At 38.8% G+C, this 20,083-nt stretch overlaps 1 protein-coding gene and 1 pseudogene across 2 annotated transcripts in view; one reads left to right on the forward strand and one right to left on the reverse strand.

Moving 5' to 3' along the window:
• Positions 1–2,282: 2,282 nt before the first annotated feature.
• Tubgcp5 (tubulin gamma complex associated protein 5) overlaps positions 2,283–20,083 on the reverse strand; it is a 34,994-nt gene continuing 17,193 nt past the window's right edge. For both annotated transcript variants that reach the window (XM_028789223.1, XM_028789224.1), the window contains 12 exons: positions 18,071–18,186; positions 17,015–17,283; positions 13,006–13,204; positions 12,223–12,411; positions 10,899–11,081; positions 9,658–9,742; positions 9,427–9,547; positions 8,194–8,372; positions 6,315–6,440; positions 5,705–5,793; positions 4,826–4,926; positions 2,283–2,881 (listed from right to left, as the gene is read on the reverse strand). In XM_028789223.1, coding sequence (XP_028645056.1) covers positions 2,835–2,881; positions 4,826–4,926; positions 5,705–5,793; positions 6,315–6,440; positions 8,194–8,372; positions 9,427–9,547; positions 9,658–9,742; positions 10,899–11,081; positions 12,223–12,411; positions 13,006–13,204; positions 17,015–17,283; positions 18,071–18,186 — 1,704 coding nt within the window. In that variant the 3' untranslated portion in view covers positions 2,283–2,834. The remainder of the gene's footprint in view (positions 2,882–4,825; positions 4,927–5,704; positions 5,794–6,314; positions 6,441–8,193; positions 8,373–9,426; positions 9,548–9,657; positions 9,743–10,898; positions 11,082–12,222; positions 12,412–13,005; positions 13,205–17,014; positions 17,284–18,070; positions 18,187–20,083) is intronic.
• LOC114640272 lies at positions 3,334–3,687 on the forward strand (annotated as a pseudogene).

Consider the following 20,083-nt stretch of genomic DNA (forward strand, 5'->3'; position numbering starts at 1 on the left):
CCACTTATGTTTATATATTAACAATTACTAATTAAGCCGGGCGGTGGTGGCGCACCTTTAATCCCAGCACTTGGGAGGCAGAGGTAGGCAGATTTCTGAGTTCGAGGCCTGGTCTACATTGTGAGTTCCGGGACATCTAGGACTACACAGAGAAACCCTGTCTCGAAAAACCAGAAAAAAATAAAATAAACAAAGAAAAAACATATCTATAATATTATATATAAGAAAATACGCTGGGATAAAGTTAATAAAAGTGTAAAACTTTATACTGAAAAACAACACTGCTGAGAGAACTTTTGACCTAAACACAGAGCAAAGATCTCAGGTTTCTGGGTCAGAAGATTTTGACAGCACACTCACATCAGCCTGGAGACTCAATGTGCTCACTATCTACATACCAATGGTCTTGTTGATAGCTAGAAAAGCTGATCCTAATATTCATAAGGGAGTGCAAAAGGTCTAGAGCAGACAAAGTAATCTAGGTAAAAAATGAATTATATGACTCAAACATAGATTTAAAAACCTTATACAAGTTTTCACCATACTACTCTGAATGTGCTTGATTTTGTCTAATCTTAGAAGATAAAGACAGACATATAAAAGAGAGTAGAGGTAAGTGCATAGAAATAAGTTCACGCATCTGTGATTTGTGGATTTAAAAAAATCAATGGAGGAAGAAATCTTTTAAATAAATTATCCTGGAGTATCTTGGTTATTTATATGAAAAGAGTGAACTCAGAACTCTATTTCACATTATGTATTCTAAGAACTAAATTTTCATTTGTTACTTTGATATATAAAATTTTTTTTGTAAACTAAGACAATGGTTTATTCAGTCAATTATACCTCTAGTGCCTTCCCAGAGCTTCTGGGCCACATCTCAAGGAGACTTTTCACAAAGACCTTGAGCAAGACTTGGGTTTGGAATTCCTGCTAGAGACTGAGGGAGGAGTTCAGCAGAACTCCAAAAGCACACTGCTCCAGGGGTGCTCTGATACTTTAGTTCCACAGGAACTTATTTATTGCCTTTTTGTGAATCTCCTGCTCCTGCTACAGGCCCACTGGCTAGTGTCCCTATTGGACAGCCCATCTGGTTTTGGACAGTCCATGTGGTCTTTAGTCTAAGCAATTTAATTTTCCTGTCAGTCACAAAATTATCCTGACCAAACCGATTCTTTATGGCAGTGTTTCTCAACCTGTGGGCCACAACCCCTTCAGGTGTCAATCAACCCTTTTACAGGGGTTGACTAAGACCACTGGAAAACAAATATTTACATTATAATTCTAACAGTAGCAAAATTATAGCTATGAAGAAACAACAAAAATAATTTTAGTGTTGGGGTATCATACGAGGAACTGTATTACAGGGTCACAGCATCAGGAAGGTTGAGAACCACTGCTCTATGGGATCTTGAACTAAGTACTATATAATTAATATAAAACCTGACTCCGATAGCTTTTGTTCATTTATTTTACTTGTATTGTGACTGGATTTTTTATATGATTTCTGTTTCTAAAAAAATAAGTATGCTAGTTAGTTTATGTTAACATCACACAAGCTAGAGCTATCTGAGAGGGGGGAACCTCAGTTGAGAAAATGACTTCCTAAGAGGAGGCTGCAGGCAAGCTTGTAGGTATTTTCATAATTACTAACTGATGAGGCACGATCAGTCCTTTGTGGAAGATGCCTTCCCTTGGCTGGTGGTTTTGGGGTCTATAAAAAAGAAGGTAGAGTAAGCCACGAACAAGCCAGTAAGCAGCATCCCTCCATAGCCTCTCCATCAGCTCTTGCCTCCAGGTTCTTCAGTTCCTACCCTGACTTTCCTTCCTCCACTACAGAGATGTGGAAGTACAAGAATAAACCCATATGCCAGGTATTTTTGTGCACGCCTGCAATTTTAGCACTTAGGAAACTGAGACAAGTGGATCTTGAGTTTGGGGCAAGCCTTGGCTAAAGAGTGAGACTATTTCAAGAAGCCAAAAATAGACTGGCAATACATGCCTTTAATTCTAGTACTCTGGAGGCAGTGACAGGAGGATCTCTAAATTACAGATTAGCCTGGTCTGTAGAGTGAGTTCTAGGACATTAAGGGCTGTTACACAGAGCAGCTCTGTCTCACAGTGAATGTATTATATAAGCTTAGGAATGTATATTCGATTATGGTTGGATGAGGGCTATCGATTTGACCTAGCTGGCTGAAGCTCGTCTCTGTGTTTAACTGCTTACATTATCTATTTGTTCTTATACAGTACCTACTAAGAAATACACATAAAGACGTGGAAAAATTGAATGATATACATGCTTTTATTTGAGATATTACTAGTTAGCTAATAAATGCCAAAAATCGATATATAACAGCTGGCCTTAAGTTCACTTTATACATTGATATTAGTTGCTATTTTTCTTTTGGGATGCATATAAAAATTGTTCAAGGATAGTTAAATCTAAGACAACTTTTAGGTAAGAGGAAATGTAAAACTTACAGGGTATCTGATGCCCTTTTATTACCTCTGAGCATCCGGTATGCACATATATACAAGCAGGCAAAATACTTATATAAATTAAAATAAGTCAATCTTTTAGAAGAGAAGAAATATTAGTATATAGTCTATTTTTATACAACACCTATATATTTTGCAGTTAGATATACATTATATACATAACTCTACATACTTGATAATAATCTTCAGAAAAATACCTACAATCCATTTGTGTAGACAGGTTTAACAATAAAAATAAATAAAAAATAAAAAGATTCTTATTTCTCAGCTACAAACAATAAATATGTACATGGATGATGATGTATCTAAGGTACTTGTTAAATTAGAGATATTTAACTTTGCTCCATGCCAGCCATGAGTGACAATGCCAGAGATTCCACTGTGGGAAGAAGAAAAAAGGTTAAAAATTAGTTCTAAATATGTTTAAATGTCTGAATAAGGTTGCAGTGAATTCAAAACTTAAAAGTATTTAAAGATGTATTATTCTTTAATTAAGGTATCAGTATTTTTAATATATAATAAAGAGGACATTTGTTAATATAAATGGAAAAGTTGGTGACATTTTTATCTCAGACCTTTTAATCTTTAGGGAAAAAAAAAAAAAAAGCCGGGCAGTGGTGGCACACACCTTTAATCCCAGCACTTGGGAGGCAGAGGCAGGCAGATTTCTGAGTTCGAGGCCAGTCTGGTCTACAGAGTGAGTTCCAGGACAGCCCGGGCTATAAGAGAAACCCTGTCTCGAAAAACCAAAAAAAAAAGAGGAGCTGTGGGCCATCGAGGTTAAACCTGACCTAGTCTTCCCTGGAAACAGGTTCCTTGTCAGGAATTAAGATGAAAACTCATGTGACTCGTAAAGATATCCTCCCATGGGTGAAAGTTCCTACAGACCTGGAAAAGTCAGAAGTATTGCAAGTCAACAAGCTGGTGCTAAACTCTCTGTTCGGCCCACAGGGATCTCGAATGCCTCACTTCGAGCAGGTGGGCCGGGTCATGTTTGAGCTCAAGACTCTGGAATCTTCCGATCTTACCGAGATCTTAATTTATGGCTCTGAACAAAAGAAGTTTCGGACTAAATGGATGCTTCAGTCCATGGCTGAGAGGTACCGCCTGCGCCAGGAAAGAGGCATGCTCAAGCTGGAGGAAGGCAGGAAGGTCCTGGAACTAGACCAGGGTTCCAAGAAGTAAAGCCCGTTTCCAGTCATTGTGAGTCCCACCTGGACACAAGCTGTGGCTGGCCAGTGTTTGGTTCTGACATGATTTTTTTTTTTGGCCTGACATGAGTTTTAACTTTGTTAGGTCCTTCAAGATATTCTTGGATCCCTACTGTGTATTCTGATGTGAATATCTGCATGTCATCATTAAAACATTTAAAGAGCCAGAAAAAAAAAAAAAAGAAAGAAAGAAAGAAAAAGATAAAGAAAAAGAAAGCCTTTCATCGAACATAGCATTTATTCTATGGTGTAAATCCTGGGTTAGCTCACAATACAATGCCATATTCTAATTTATGGATGCTATCTGTTTCTATAACCCTGGCCCAGTGTAAACAAGGACAAATGCACAAATGTTATTGCTTAGGCAGACCGATTGCAATACTTTTTTTTTTCACATCTAGCTATGCTTATTAAGTGTTTAACAGTCAGAAAATAGACAAATGGACTAACACAATTAATTAATTAATCAATTAATTAAATTAAGTTTTTTGAGACAGGCTTTCTCTGTGTAGCCCTGGCTGTCCTGGAACTCACTTTGTAGACCAGGCGGGCCTTGAACTTACAGAGATCTACCTACCTCTCCCTCCTGAATGCTGGGATTAAAGGCGTGAGCCACCACTACCACCTGGCTTGACATTATATATACATTTTTTTACCAAAAAAAGAGGTGAATGGGCAGAGATACTACTTAGTTCATCTAGACAGAATAAAAACTCCATGTCCTTCGCACCCTATGTTCTAAACTGTAAAAATCCACATTTCTTTGTAATGAAAGGCAGTTTTGGAGGCTCTGAAATTTCTAAAAGTCTGTGTCATTTAGAAAGGAATAGTTAAGAGTGAGAGATCAACTCTCTAAGCTCCTACATCTCAGTTTTAGAAATCCACTGGGATAAAGGCACATGGCTAAGGAGTTCTTTAGTTTTAGTGATGCTCATACGCTATTACCCATCCCATTATAATTCTGCAGAATAAATTCAAATCATAACTAAGTATTTTCCAGTTTTGAAATGGAAAAAAACCAACTTTTCCATGTTACTAGTAACAAATATCGCCACACAGACTTAGCTACAATGAACTTGGAAGGCTGTGACAGAGTAAGAAGATATACTCACAGTGGGGAAAAGATCCTCTACAGACAGCTTTATTTAAAATGGTTACCAGAAACATGTGGCAGTTTTTAAAGTCAGATTCCATTTTCTCGATAGATTCCATTCTAAGAAAGAAAGCAAATTTCAATTTATATTAAGGAGCTAGTAATAGGCAGGCTCTAAAATTCTCATTGGAATAATTTCTAAAATCCTATAGGCTAACTAATGATCATAAAATATGAAATACTGTTTTGCATTAATTTGTATTATTTTTTCATAGACAGGGTCTCAAATTAGCTAGGATTGACAGGAAACAGAAACTTAAAGTTGTTTGCCTTTCTAAATGACACAAGTGAAAAACACTCTATAAGTAAAATATATATCATTTTTTTAGAGCTTACACACATAGAAATTTGGAAAGTGACCCAGCATGATATCCACAATTTTCTTTAAAATGTTTCAGCAAATGTGAGGTGGTGGGGCTCATGATCCAGAACTGGTCCTCCTCTCAGAAGCTGCTGAGGTGAGTCACACAGGTGTGTTATGCTGCCTTTTAGACTGCTCCATGTTTGAACGTATGTATAATAAGAAATTGAGCCATGCAGATAGTCTAAGAATGTTTGCTTATTTTAATTAAAAGACCTTAGTTTTTTTAAACTGCTTGTGCCTTATAAGAAAACTGACTGTCCTGATGCTATCTAGTTTAACTAAATTCTATTTATTGTTGGTACATAGTATTGAACTTCAGGTCTTATGCAGAGTAGGTAAGCCAATGAACTACACTCTTAAATTCGTAGTCACAGTGTTGTGTGAACCATTATCAAGACTGAGGGTGGAAAGACATCTCAAATGAAGCTAGTTAGAAATGGTTACAATACAGGTTATCACATAGCACATACTTACTGCCAAGCCCCTAGGCCTGCCTGCCAACCTTCTGCAAACATGAGCGCCAAGTTCAACACTTTCATAATGGCTTCTTTCACGAAGCTGACCTAAAGATCAATGTTTGAGATAAAATATGGGCTTTGTAACTCTGTAACAATGACACCAATACTTTTGGCTAACTTAAGTCACAGGAAAAGCACATCACTATAATGACTATCTTTTATGTATATGGGAGGCTCTGTCTGCACTGAGCCCGCCCACACGGGATGTGACTCTGCATTCCAGGATGGCAGGCTTTCACTCTTAAATGCCATTTAGATTCATAAGGGCACTTGAGGCATGAGTCCCAATGGCTGTAAAACTATTCAGTTCCACATATTCAGTTTCATTGCCTAACTGCAGACTTAAGTTTCCAGTTCTGTATACTTATATTTTTCTTAAATGTAATTGCTGGTAGTAAGGCACATGATTTATAACCCCATTTAACCTAGTTTTTCCTCAAAAAAATACTGTGCATGACAGTAGTTTTAGAATTAAAAATTCCAAAGTGGGAAGACATTCTTTTTCTTTTTCTCATTCTAGATTCTTTCTCTCCCCATCGTTATACCCGAGACGATATTTTACATACCTTTTCTCTCAGCAGACATCGATCATGGATGGTTGATAAATATCTGTAGTGAATTTTAATCAACTGATCTAAATCTTTGGCTTCCTCAACTTGATGCTGAAACTCCAGCCCTGTACTGTGAAGAATCTTGAATGAGAAGACAAAAAAAGACAAGGAGCTAAATTAGCATCCATTTGTTTGTGGAGGTCACATGGCCAGCAAGCCCTAGGCCTTGAAATCTCAGAGATCCACTTGCTTCTGCCTCCAGAGTGCTGGAATTAAAGGCATGCACTACCAACTTCACATGTGCATTTCTATGTGGGTTCTGAGGATCCAAACTCAGTTATTAATTTTTTTGGTAAGCACTTTACCAACTGAGCTATCTCAGTGCTGGAAAGAGAACCCTAGGCTCCATATAACCCCTAATACCCTTCTTTAAAAGTTTGTTTTTCTGAGCCTTAGACAATGGCAGGACCAGACCCTGAGATAGCCACTTGAACACAAAATGAATACCTTCCTTTAGAACAGACTTTCTAAAGGGAAGGGAGAGTTCAACAGTCAAACAAACAAACAAACAAAGGACTGAAAAACTTAAAAATGTTTGTTGTAACCTAAGCACTAATTTTACAATACAAACAACTTCAATGAATTTTGATAAGTTTACACAATATAGTATTGGTCTTTCTCTGAGAGAAACCTAACTTTATTTTAAATAGAAAAGTAAAAAAAATGAAGCTCCTACTTATTCCTTCACACAATTAAGGGCTTTAAGCTGGCTCTGTGAAGGCTGCTGGTATTGCAACCGGGTACTCAGCACAGCTCAGCCACATTCTCACACTGGGTTTAAAGTCACAGCATCCCAACAAGCTGAGTTTCAAGGTGACAAGCCTTGGGGGAGAATGAAAGTCCTTTGTTGAGTCCAGTACTGTAATGCTCTATACTCAATGACAGGTTCTCCGATGCTGCCAAAGTTCATGTACCTGAGAACTGCATGTGCGGCTGAGTTTCAGATGACTGAGAAATGCAGTTTACTTGATTTATGGAGAAAAATGAAGACCTCACTTTATTTACTGAGGCAGGTCTCTTTACTTCCCTGGGCTGGAATTACACGCAGGTTACTACCACACTTGCTGGGCTTTTTTGTGTTCTGGAGGCTGCACACAAGTCCTCATGTGTATGCAGTAAGCATCTTAATCACTGAGCTGTCTCCTTAGCCCATTCCTTCTTTAAAAAAAATATAATTCATTGACCTCTTCCTTATATATCACCCTTTCCAAGGATTTGAGTTCATATTACACACTGACACCATTTTCCAGAGACAGCTATGACCAGTGATGACGTTTAGTGGGCTGCTGAGCAAGTTCTAAATGTCACTCTAAAAGAGGAGCTTCGGTGTGCCCATTCTTATGGATGTAGACTAGAACTAGTCTCTGGACACAACGCTGGTTTGTACGGGGGCTCAGACACAAATGGGGCATTTACATTATAGCCCCCAACACCCACTAAGGTAGGCATCATCATGGAAGAGGACGGGGAAAGACTGTGAGACTAGGTGATAAGGGAGGACAGAGCCAAACAGTCTAATGGACATGACAGGACCACTGCACTCAGGAAGTACACAGCAGCTATGGGTACCTCTGTAAGATCAAGCCAGTCATCGTTCTAGCGCACAGATTCATGAGCTCCCACCTTTAACTGAAGAGCTATAGACAGTTGACGGCTTTTGGGAGAGACCTCTCACTGACGTGTTATTTTATGATGAAATTGTTTATCTTTTTGTTTCATAATCTCTAAGTGTTCTGGGACTCTTGTGTAGCTATAAATACACGATAAGCACTGTCTTTGAACCACCACCTACACAAGACAACAGAACAGAGAACATAGGTGGACAAATACCAACCCTGGTCATGATGTAGTTGTGTAAACTGTTCACAAAATGCATGAGCTTCACTCTTAAGAGAAACATGCGATGAATTTGCTGTCTTAAGGACTCTTTTGGTGGTCCAAACTGGGAGGGTGTGTCTTGGTCACGCAGAATGTCTTCCTTTGCTTGGGATCTTTCGGCAGCATTAGCCAGTTCTACAGATGATTGGAAGGACAAACCGTGCACACAGAATTAACTGAAAGCCACTGTTCCCTTACATGAGATGAGAACATGAGATGAGACACGAGGGCTCGGCATGGCTGGGAACCTGCCGTGAGCAGACCTACGCCTTGGGAAGATAAACGCCAAGTTACACCAAGCTGCAGCTCAGTTGGTACAGTGCTTGCCTAGCCTACTTGAGGCGCTGCGTTAACTTCCCAGCACTGAATAAACCAGTTCTAATAACACACATCTGTTAATCCTAGTACTGGGGAGACACAGGGAGGACAGATAAATAATAAATAAATCCTTGTTGTCACCGAGTTAGAAAAATACCTGTCAGACTCTCACTAAACCTTTTGGATGACAAAAGAATATTTAGAGTCAATTCCTAAAACATTACTACATTTAAGATCGACCCCGTGAGTTCCTGCTACGTCATTATTTTTGTATATGTGAGAGTAGACGTTGTATGGCGTCTGTGTTTGTGTGTGCACTGTGCATTGCAGAGGCCAGAAGAGGGTGCTCGGATATTTAGACCTGGTGTCAGTAGTTGTGAGCTGCCCACAATGGATCTTCTGGAAGAGAGGCAGTACTCTTGATTGCTGAGCTACCCCTCCAGACTCCAAACTTCATCCTTGTAGTTGGGGATTGTCAAAACTGCTGTCATATACCTGTGCCAATCTGATGTTTGTTTACGTATAAAAATAATGAAAACCTATGGGCTGGTTTGAAAAGGAATGGCCTCCATGGATTCAGGGGTTAATGCTTGGCCACAGGAAGTGGCACTATTAGGAGGTGTGGTCTTGTTGGAGGAAGTGTGTCACTGGGGTGGGCTTCTAGGTCTCCTAAGCTCAAGTCTGGCCAGTGAGACAGTCTTTCTGCTGCCTTAGGATCAAGATGTAAACCTCTGAAACTGTAAGCTAGCCCCAATTATGAGCTGAATGTGGTCATAGTGTCTCTTTACAGCAATAAAGCCTTAACTAAGACAACCTATAAACTTTCCAGAACCAAAATCAAATTGGTTAATTTACTGAAATCAAGTCTTACCACCAAATAGTAGAACATCCAGGCTGTATTTTGCCCATTTTATTTGCAATAGAAGAAGAAACACCTGATTGTAAATTTTTTGACATTCTACACTTATAACAATGTCCACAGGCCATGGGACCTACAAAAAACAAACCAAACAAAAACAGAAAAACCAAAATACAGTATTACTTACATATCTTAGTTTTACTAAAAAACAATTTTTATTTAAAAAAAATGGTTAGTGCTTACCTTATAGCTTAGGGTAAGACCATCTAAGATATGAACGGGTAGTTTCTTCTTAGTTGTATCAACATTTTCAAAAGATATAGATAAACTAAATGAAGAAGTTTCCATTTTAGTTTGTGATAATACTATGTTCAAATAAAAATATTCTTATAGAAGGGTTCATATAGGCAGGGAGTGCACTCAGTGGTACAACACTTGGGACTGTGACTGAGGTCCTGACAGTAACAGTAGCACACAACCATCCCACCCCCCCTGTAATATTCCACACAATAAAATATTCTAATTCACTTAGTTTCTGGCATAGACCTCAGAACAGGAACTTGCTTTTAGAGATGAGTGGCAGTTGTTTTTGATCCCCCTCATCCCTGCCTCAACTTTCTGAGTCTCACTGTACAGTCTAGGTTTGTCTCAAATCTATGGCAAGCCCGGCCCGGGGGCCCCCAGCCTTCTGAGTGTTAGAATTACAAATAGAAGCTACCTAAACTAGCAATTTTGGTTTTGGTTTTTGACACAAGGACTTGGTATGTAGATGACCTGGAACTCAAGGTGACCTCCCTGCCTCAGCCTCCCAAAAGACTGTGTCAATATGTCTAGTTTCTGAGATAGTCTCTCACTAGGTATTGTAGACTGGTTTCAAACTTGAGATCTCCATGACTCTACCTTTGTAGTGCTAGGATTATAGCTGTTGTGTGTCCCAACATCCAGTTAGTGTTAAGATAATGGGTTTTGTTATTATTTATTTATTTAAAAAAAAACTCGGCAATGTTAGAAGGGAGTTGGGATTAAAAGCAAACTTTGAGAATAGGCTGGGAACTTAATTCTGGTCAAAGCAAGGCTAAACAGACTAAACTTTACATTTAGGTCCTGTGGGCAAGGACTAGAACTGCTCTGGTGTCTCCATAGCGTTTGCACAGCAGGATCTGCTTTTGCTGCAGGTGCTGTGTACTGCTCTATGTACTCCTTTCCCAAGAATAAGCAGTTCCCTGAGGTGCCCTCGGGAGTATGTTGTTCCTGGAGCTGTTTCCTATCCTACTTCCTACTGCATTACCATACTCCCTCTAACAAGGTATTAACTCCTCTGTCTAACTACATCCTCCCTGTCAGGACATTACACAAGTCTTTCGATCTGTGAGCCAAAATATACCCACCTTGAAGTATCTTCTATTAGGCATTCTGGTCATAAGGACAAAAAGTAACAATAATTGTACGTAAAAATCTCTACACAACTTCTTGATTTATGTTACCGTAAACTATCTTCAGGATAGCGTTGTCCTACTGCTTCTTGAAGCTGGACATTAAGAAAAGATACATTCTGCCAGGTTTCCTTTTCTCTTATTTTATCAAAAATTGAAGTATAGAAGTCATACATGGTGTCGCCACCTTCCATCAAGAAAAAATTCCTCATGGCCTGCAAGTACTCGACTAGCCTTGAAAAAGAGAAGACATGTAAGTAAGCACACATCTTATGCCTCTAACTGGGGAATTCTAGAAAAACTATTGGTTTATACACCAATAGTCATTTGTCAGATGTGTGTAAAACATTCACTAAAATTAGAAATATTCATCCTTCTCAAAAACTTTGGCAAATCACAAAAATGAAACAAAATTAATTAAAATTTTACCATATGAAGATCTCTTAGTTACTATATGGAATATTTCACTTCAGTCTTCTGCTGAGCATTAAGGAAAAGACATAATAAAACATATTACCTACCATATTAAATATTCTGCTTATTAACCTAATATGTATTTAACCTAATACACTGGTTAGTTTTTCAAACCTGACACATCTTGGGACATCCTGGAATAGGAAACCTCAGTTAGGAAAACCCCTCCATCAGACTTGCCTGTAGGCAAGTCTGTGAGGGTTCTGATTCATAATTGATAACGGGGGCTCACTGTAGATGATGCCACCTCTGTCTGGGCTGGTGGTCCAGGGTGATACAAAACCCTTGGCTGAGAAAGCCAAGGGGAGCAAGCCCAACAAGTGTTTACTCTGTTTTAGTTCTGCCCCAAGGTTCCTCCAGATTCTAATGATGAAACGTGATCTGTAAGCCAAATACGTCCTTTCCTTCCAAGTTGCTTCTGGCCAGTGTTTTATGGCAATCGAAAGCAAACTAGGACCTTTAATTTTATGAACTTTATGGAGACTCTGCACAGGCACAAATAAGTCGGAGTTGGAACTAATTATCTATCACCAAGTAACATAGTTTTCTTCTCAGAGCACACTGCACATTTTGAGTTTCTTTCTTTCTTTTGGTATGTCTTTTGACACAGACCCTCAGATAATTAAAGTCACAATATATTTAAATCTTGACAGTTAACTGATACTTTCAAAAGAAGATTGTTAACAAATACATATCCATGTTCTAATTAAAGTTTGCTTGAAATACTCCAAAAATTATTCTACAGAAGGTTCTATTCTTGATTTTCAGTACCCAAAACAAACAGACACAAAATCAAAAAAGAATAAAAGAAAAAAAAAGGAAAAAGAGAAAAAAAATCCATTGGTTATTAACTTATTGCTTCCAGAGCTAAATTGCCATTTTTTTTTTTTTTTTTTTTTACCTGAAATCTCTCTTTAAGGTTTGCATGAGATTTCCACAGCAATGTAGATACTGTTTATCAATGTGAGGATAGAGGCAAGACCTCAGTGTTAATTCAAACGTCTGACAGGTCACAGATTCTGATGATCTATCCACGCATATGTCACCACCAGCAAACTTCTCATGAAAGTCGCTCTGCTCCAAATACAGCCTTCAATATTAAAATGTGAGTGAGTCTTCATTTTTATGAGCTGTTGTTGACAGAATTCTAATAAACCAAAACCTAGAGTCCATTTTTAACTTTAGCTTCAGATTACCAATCATTACAGAAAGAAACCTTTTCCCTAGAACATACTTTCTGGATCACTGCTGCCATTAGGGTCAGTGTTGGAATTAGTACTTCATTAGTGCTATACACAGTGAATGCTAATCACAGAGTATGAAATCACAGAGCATTACTGGCTTATTCACTGGAGTTAAGTTCCTCAGAGCATTCTAAGTCCCAAACACATGTGATACAGAGGGAGGCAGTACAGAGCCTGTCTGGACCTTTCAGAAGAATATTCTAGTTGAGCAACAATATTCCTAAGGGTAGTAGGGTACAAGAGAGATGTCAGCTGAGTCACATCTGTATGCTCTCATAAACGAGGGAGCAAAACTATACACCTGACATAGGTGAACACAACATCTGTTAGAAAGACTTTTGTTTTTAAGGAGGGAAAGATCTATCTGACAGAAACAACTATAAAGCATTCCATAGATATTGCTAGCTCAGTCACTGAAAATATGGTGTGTATGTTATCACCTTGCAAAGTTGATGGCCAGCAGTGGGTCATGAATATCATCTAGTTCAAGATGCCTTTCAGCAATGGACTGCATCTTTATTAGGTTCTCTTTGGTTGCTTGCTCTTCATTAAGAATGTGGGGAGCAGAATCTTCTCCATGTTGAAGACGTAACTGTATAGATTCCAGAAAGAGGGTATATAAGCTTTTTCTTTCTGCATCTGAAATACAAATATGTCGAATGAATTCTGTTCCCCAAACTAGTTTCATTAAGTTTCACAGGCTGGAGAGAGAGAAGTAGCGAAGTATTTCCACCTCCTCTTCCAGAGGACCAGAGTTTGGTTCCCAGTGCCCACATCAGAAAGCTCACAACTGCCTGTTAACTTCAGCTGTAGAGGAACTAATGCCTTCTTCTGGTCTCCATCATCATCCTTACATGTGGCACATACTCACACAGATGCATTTTTAAAAAAAGTTGACTGGGTTGGGGTGGAGAGGAAGAGATGACTCAGCAGCTAAGAAAGCATATTATCTCTGCAGAGGACCCTAATTTGGTTTTCAGCACCCACTTCAAGTGGCCTACAACTGCACGTAACTCCAGCTTTGAGAAATCAAATGCTGAGCTGGAGAAATGGTTCAGTAGTTAGTTAAGAGCATTGGCTACTCTTCCAGAGGTCCTGAGTTTGATTCCCAGCAACCACAGAGTGGTTCACAACCATCTATAAAGAGATGCCCACATTTGCACATGCAAATGTACATGCAGATAGACCTCTCATATACATAAAATAAAATAAATAAATAAATCTTTACGAAAAGGGGGAACGAAATCCAATGTTCTCCAACGCCCTCTCTGGCCTTCTCAGGCATACACATACACAGATGACATACAAAATACAGACACACACACACAGAGACACACACACATACCACACGTGTGTGTGTGTGGAAATAAAAATGTTAAAAATGTTTAAGAATGAATTTCATCTTTATAGAGCTTGATAGTTTCCGATTATCTATGAAGATCTATCACTGTTTTTATCTTTACAGTACATCAAAACCACTTTTTATTCTCAGTTAAATGGAACATTTCTAATTAACTACCATGTTATATAGGCTAATTTTATTGTGAACAGAATAATCTTTGAAGCAGAGTACTTAAAGTTAAGTTACTACCATACTGTATAAGATCACAGGAAGACAATTTCACTGGAAAAGACACTATCAACACTGGCTCAATACAGTTTGTTAAAAAGGAAATCTTCCACAAGGCAAAAATATTAATGTAGATGTGGTAGAATAAAATTAATTAATAGAGTATTAAAGTCATTTAAAACCCAAACAAACCATGTAGACCATTCAAGTCTTTTCAGCTTATAAAGCTTAAATAATTTACTTAATTATATCCCCAATAAGGTTAAAAAGAAAAGAAAGCCTTAAAATCTCTGAGAACTCTATGAACTGAATTATCAAGGTCAAACTTGCCAGGGTCCATTCAAAAGTGAAACAGTATACCAGATTAAAAATACCAGAGGCACTTGATCCTGTCAGGTGCTGGTTCTATCTTAGACCAAAAAGAAAAGAGAAGAAAAGAAACTGTAGGACCATGGCCAATTCATTGTATCAACCACATACAGTGAGTGTTGGGAGTTCAAGGACAAGGCCATAGAGAAATTTGGAGGGCTGGAGAGATGGCTCATTGGTTAAGAGTATTTGTTCTACTTACAGAGGACCCAGGTTCAATTCACAGAACCCTCATAGGAACTTAAACTTTCAGGAAATCCAACAACTATTTCTGACCTCTGTGGGTAGCAGACATACATGTACACACATGCAAGTAAAACAGTCATACACATAAAGTAAAGAAGTAAAGGCCACTGTCATCAGGAACAGTTTCTAAGCAAATGTCTTCCAGCCTATTTGTTTACCAAGCTCCACGTTAAGCTGGATTTCTGTGTGGGCCTGTGCCATCCATAGCTAGATGGTTTAGTAATTGTCTCATGAAACCCCGAAGGATCAAACAGTCTCACCACGATTCAGACCTGCTGGTGCTACCCCATGACTTCTACCAACCCCCATGGAAAGACCTGGTGTCATAAGGACAGAAGAAATTATGTTTAAAAGAATAAAAAAATGGCAATTATTTTTAAAGAAGTAGTCCTAAGAAATTGAGAGTGACAAAAAATGCAAACAGAACTTGATAGTAACTTTCTAAACAGCACTGACAAATTTCCAAAGAAGATAAATTGGTTTTTCTATCAAGAACAGTACGACTTCATTCCATCATGATGGCAAGACTCTATTGCTTAAGACGGGACATACTTTGTAGGCATAGTGAAATCAATCTTAAACTGACAGAAGAATTTTCACCTCATTGGCTAGCTTTTATGGTAGTAGAAGGTGCTGGGGAAGAAAAACTATCAACAGTTCTTATTTGGCACTGGACCCTGAACTGCAAAGCCAATCTGTCAGGAAAGATGTGCACAGTGGTACAATAGTTACAGAATTTGTGTGGCTAATGCACTGTTTTTGAATTGGATCCATAGGAAGAAATTCATGTTGGTAATGAAAACTTGGTCAAAGACCAACGGGTCACTTGGACAGTTATAAACCCTACTGGGGAACCTAGTATCTGTTTTGCTAAATGGCCATGTTGTCAAACTGTCTTATAATCCATTTTTACTAATATTTAATACTGTTTAGTAATACTTAGTAGTATTTAGTAGTATGAGTAATATTCATTAATATTAAACCAATGTCTTGGTTATAGTTTCTATGTTAAATACCATGACCAATAGCAACTTGGAAACGAAAGGGTTTATTTAGCTTACAGTTGTACTCCATCATGAAGGGAACTCAAGGCAGGAGCTGAAGCAGAAGCCATGGAGGAATGCTGCTGGTTTGTTCCCCATGGCTTCCTCAGTCTGCTTTCTTACAAAACTCAAGACTATTTGCTCAGGGTTGGCATCACCTACAGTGGGTAATGCTCCCCCGTATCTATCAATCAACCAATCATCAAAATAACCCCAGACTTGTCTATACACAGTCTTATGAATATATGTTCTCAATATAGAGTCCCACTTCTCAAATGACTATAGCTAGCGTTAAGCTGACAAAACCCTGACCACACCAACACAGACCTCAACCTTGGTCAAATAAGCTTCTTGTTCCACAGGTGGAGGTTAATGCAGAAACCCTTAACTACTCAAAGTGATGAGACAAAGTGACCAAGTGTTCGGGCACTGATGGGACATCTGTATCAATCTCGACTCCCTGCCTGCACGGCTCAGAGAACATCCAGGAAGAGGGGGTGGAGAAAATGTAGGACTAAAGGATACAGTGCTGTGAAATGCTGCCTTATGGATAAGACATGGCCACCATACTTATGAAGTCACAGCAGCAGTGGTCACTTGCACAAAACCAAGCCAGCTAAAAATGAGGGAGAGGCTCCCGAAGCCAGACTCCAGGTGGAGGAGCTATTATAAGTTAATGGCTACTGAGGGGGAGTAACTTTTCCTTGAGGGCATAGCCAATGTTAGGTTGCCCATATCTTGTACCTAGAAGTAGAGCTAATTGGACTCAGTGGGTTATAAAAACATAAAGCTAAGAGGAAATAAAATTGGGAGGGAGGTGTGCTGGGGGAAGTTTGGGAAGAGATGGACAAGGGACAACTCAGAGGTGAGCATCAAAACATACTGTATACATGTCTGAAATTTTAAAAGAAAAAATATTATTTAAATAAACTAGGGTGATGTTTGGGTATGGTGGTGCATACCTTTAATCCCAGCACTCAGGAAGCAGAGCAGAGGATCTCTAAGCTCAAGACCAGCCTGGTCTACACAGTGAGCTTTAGGACAGCTGTGGCTATGTAGAGAGACACTGTCTCAAAAAACCAAGCCAAGCGAATAAACAAAAAGCACCGTGCTAATTTCTACTGACCTAAACAGCTGTGGCCACTTTGTATTTGAGGATGACAACAGTGAATGGCAAAGTTAAACCAGGTCAGAAAGTTATGCATAGAAGAAACAGGCTACCTCTGGCTGCTGCCTGACACGCAGAGCCCTCTGCACAGTTGAGGTTCTTCAGCAGCTGCATTGACTTGCCAGCCATTATGATCTGCTTCAGGACAGGTTTGAGGAAGGACACCATGGTGTGCTGTCTGCTGGAGGGCCCCTGGTCACTGCCAGAGCTGGCGCTGGCACTGTCACTCACTTTGTCTTCATTTTCTGTCTTCTCAGATACGCTATACAGTGTGTACGTTGCATACCAGAAGTCTCTGTGATTTACTGGAACATTTTTATTCCTAAAGAGATGAAGTGTTAATTTATGTTCCTTTAAAACAACAATATATTTTGATTTAGTTTAGGTTAGTTGTTCAGATATTCTATACTGTAGCAATATCAACTGCTAGTAAAATGATCTTCAATATGGAGTAATTTTTATGTATCTGAATTCAGTTTAATGTACAAAAATAAGTACTCTCAATTTAATTGAAATATTTTTCCTGAATTGGAATTAAACTGAATATGACTACTTTAGTTCCCTTTAGAAAAGTACAAAAAGTTTTCCATTACAGCTTATGAGTTTGTTCAGAAAAGTCAACTAATGGGAAATTGTTGTGAGTGGATTAACATTTTTCTTTATTTGTTTCACTAAATATTATATTAAGAAGACAATATATAGCTCTTTTAAAGAAATATATGCCTCAGAGTCATATTCTGTACTATTGTCATATCTTACTGATAACTTACAGTGGAAATAGTTTGTACATGTGATGTCATTTTGGTTCATCTCATAGGAAGCATTTAAATTCCATTCAAAAATATAAATTGCAAAAAAAAAAAAAAAAAAAAAAAAAAAAAACCAAAAATATAAATTGCTATGAAAAGATGTGAACGGCCATAAAACTCAAGGATATTTTTAACTGGCTGGGACCTGACATCTCCTTATAAGGAAGCAGCGGAACATGCGGAACATGCCTATGCTATCACCACCTTCTCAGTTCCATGTGCAACTTCCGAAGATTTTAGCTGGATGTGGTATCAAGTAAAGGGTACCATCAGCATCCCCTAATCAATGCAAAGCCTCACCTCTGTATGATAAACTCCCTTGCACCATCCCACAGGTGTCCATGGACGATCCATTCATCTACAGTCTGTAGGTAGGGCCTCACTGTTTCCACCCAGAGAGAGAACAGGAGGGAGACCTAAGGATGAGACCTTGCCTGGTTAGTCATCTGAGCTCCTCTCACTAGGCTAAATCAAGTTTAAACATTTCAAAATGCCTTTAAAAAGTGACTGTATTCTTACACGTTTTGAAATGAAGAAACTGAAATTCTCAAAATGTAAACTGTAAGATCTCTATTTAGAAATCCATCTAAGTATGGGATAAATAGAACATTCATCATTCATACGAGAACCTCCTGCACTGATTTGTTTTTTGTTAGCTCAACACAAGCTAGAGTCATCTGGAAAGCAGAAATCTCAGCTGAGAAAATGTGTCTATCAGATTGGCCTGCAGGCAAGTCTGTGGGCTATTTTTTGGATTAAAGACTGATGCGGAAGGCCCAGTCTATTAATGGTGGCAGTACCATTCTTAGGCAGGTGGCTCTATGTTATATAAAAAGAAGCTCAGCAAGCCATGAGGAGCAAACCAGTAAGAGCAGTCCTCCAAGCCTCTTGCCTCTGCTTTGCTCCTGCCTTGACTCTCTGCCCTGGAGTCCCTGGATGATGTACTTACTGTATGTAACATGATGTATAAGCCAAACTCCTTCCCTCCAAGATGCCTTTTGTCATGGTGTTTATCACAGCAAGAGGAAGCAATTTAACACAGAAATCGTACCAGAGAGTAGACTACTGGTGTGTGTGACCTGACCATGTTGTTTTGGGGAAGACTGTGTGGAAGGACTTTGTGTATGAAAAAGCCACTGAGTACTTAAGAGTTTAAGGAGATGTATCGGAGCTCGGCAGGGAAGAATGCTAAGAGAAACGCAGATGCTGGAGACCTGGCTTGTGAAGACTTAGCAGCAAGTTTGAGATTCCTTCTAAGACTCTATTGGGGACATTCACATAATATATGCAAATTAAGAATCTCTGCTTTCTGGTCGGCTGGGACTGAAGAATCAACTGTGTTTAACAAGAGATCAGCATCACTGAGTCAAAATCTTCAGGGAATATTTCCTCAGGGTAAGAACACAGAAGCTGTGGTCTAGAGGGAGCGAAGGCGGCATCTCATGCGGGCAGATGACATTTTGGCACAAGCCATGTGGAAAAGGATATGGGAAGCAAGAGAGTTTTCTGGAGGTGACCCACCATTTTGCATGGCTGCAATGGGTGAGCTCTGAAAGGCATGGACTCCAGATACTTTGTTCCAGAATTGCTTCTTGCTGCTGATATGCCTTTTCTGCCACTATTATGTAGCCTAATGATTCCTGGGCATCAGCCCACCCTATTGAGCAAACTTCCTGCAGATCAATATGAAGATATATTTCATATAATAATGCTGTATGATCTATTAATGACTTTATAGAATTCTTGATTTGATTCAAATAATTTTAGGAAGAAAGTTCAAAGAGATGGTTTTGTTTTGCCAGAAAGAATCAAGAATAGAAAGTGCCTCCTTCTCATAAGATAGTAAGCCAAGGCTGTATAATAAAGAGTATAACAAGCTGCACTAAGAAGACAAACAGGCTTGGGACAAATCTGTGATTGAGGAAAATATTCATTCTAGGTCAAGTTCAAGGATGAGGTTACACGTGTGTACTATGATAAAGCAAGGCCAGGTGAAACTGTTTTGAACTTATAATGAGCTTATAGAATGAAACACTGCTTTGAACTTATCAATATCCTTCTGTAACTCCCTTTTGTTGAACGTTTTATCTGTAAGGTAATTTTATAAAGAACTATTGTCTAAGAAGCGATAAAAATGCTGAGAAAAAAATAAAGTATGTCTGCTGGGCTCTGTTATATGTATGTTTGTAAATGTGTATGTTTGTATATATACATGTATACTTGTGAAATTGATGAAACAGGATGAAAACAGGTGGTTGGGTCTAGCAGAGAGAGAGAGAGAGAGAGAGAGAGAGAGAGAGAGAGAGAGAGAGA

The sequence above is a fragment of the Grammomys surdaster genome, unplaced genomic scaffold (genome assembly GCF_004785775.1).
Source record: "Grammomys surdaster isolate TR1022 unplaced genomic scaffold, NIH_TR_1.0 125801, whole genome shotgun sequence".
Taxonomy (NCBI): Eukaryota; Metazoa; Chordata; class Mammalia; order Rodentia; family Muridae; genus Grammomys; species Grammomys surdaster.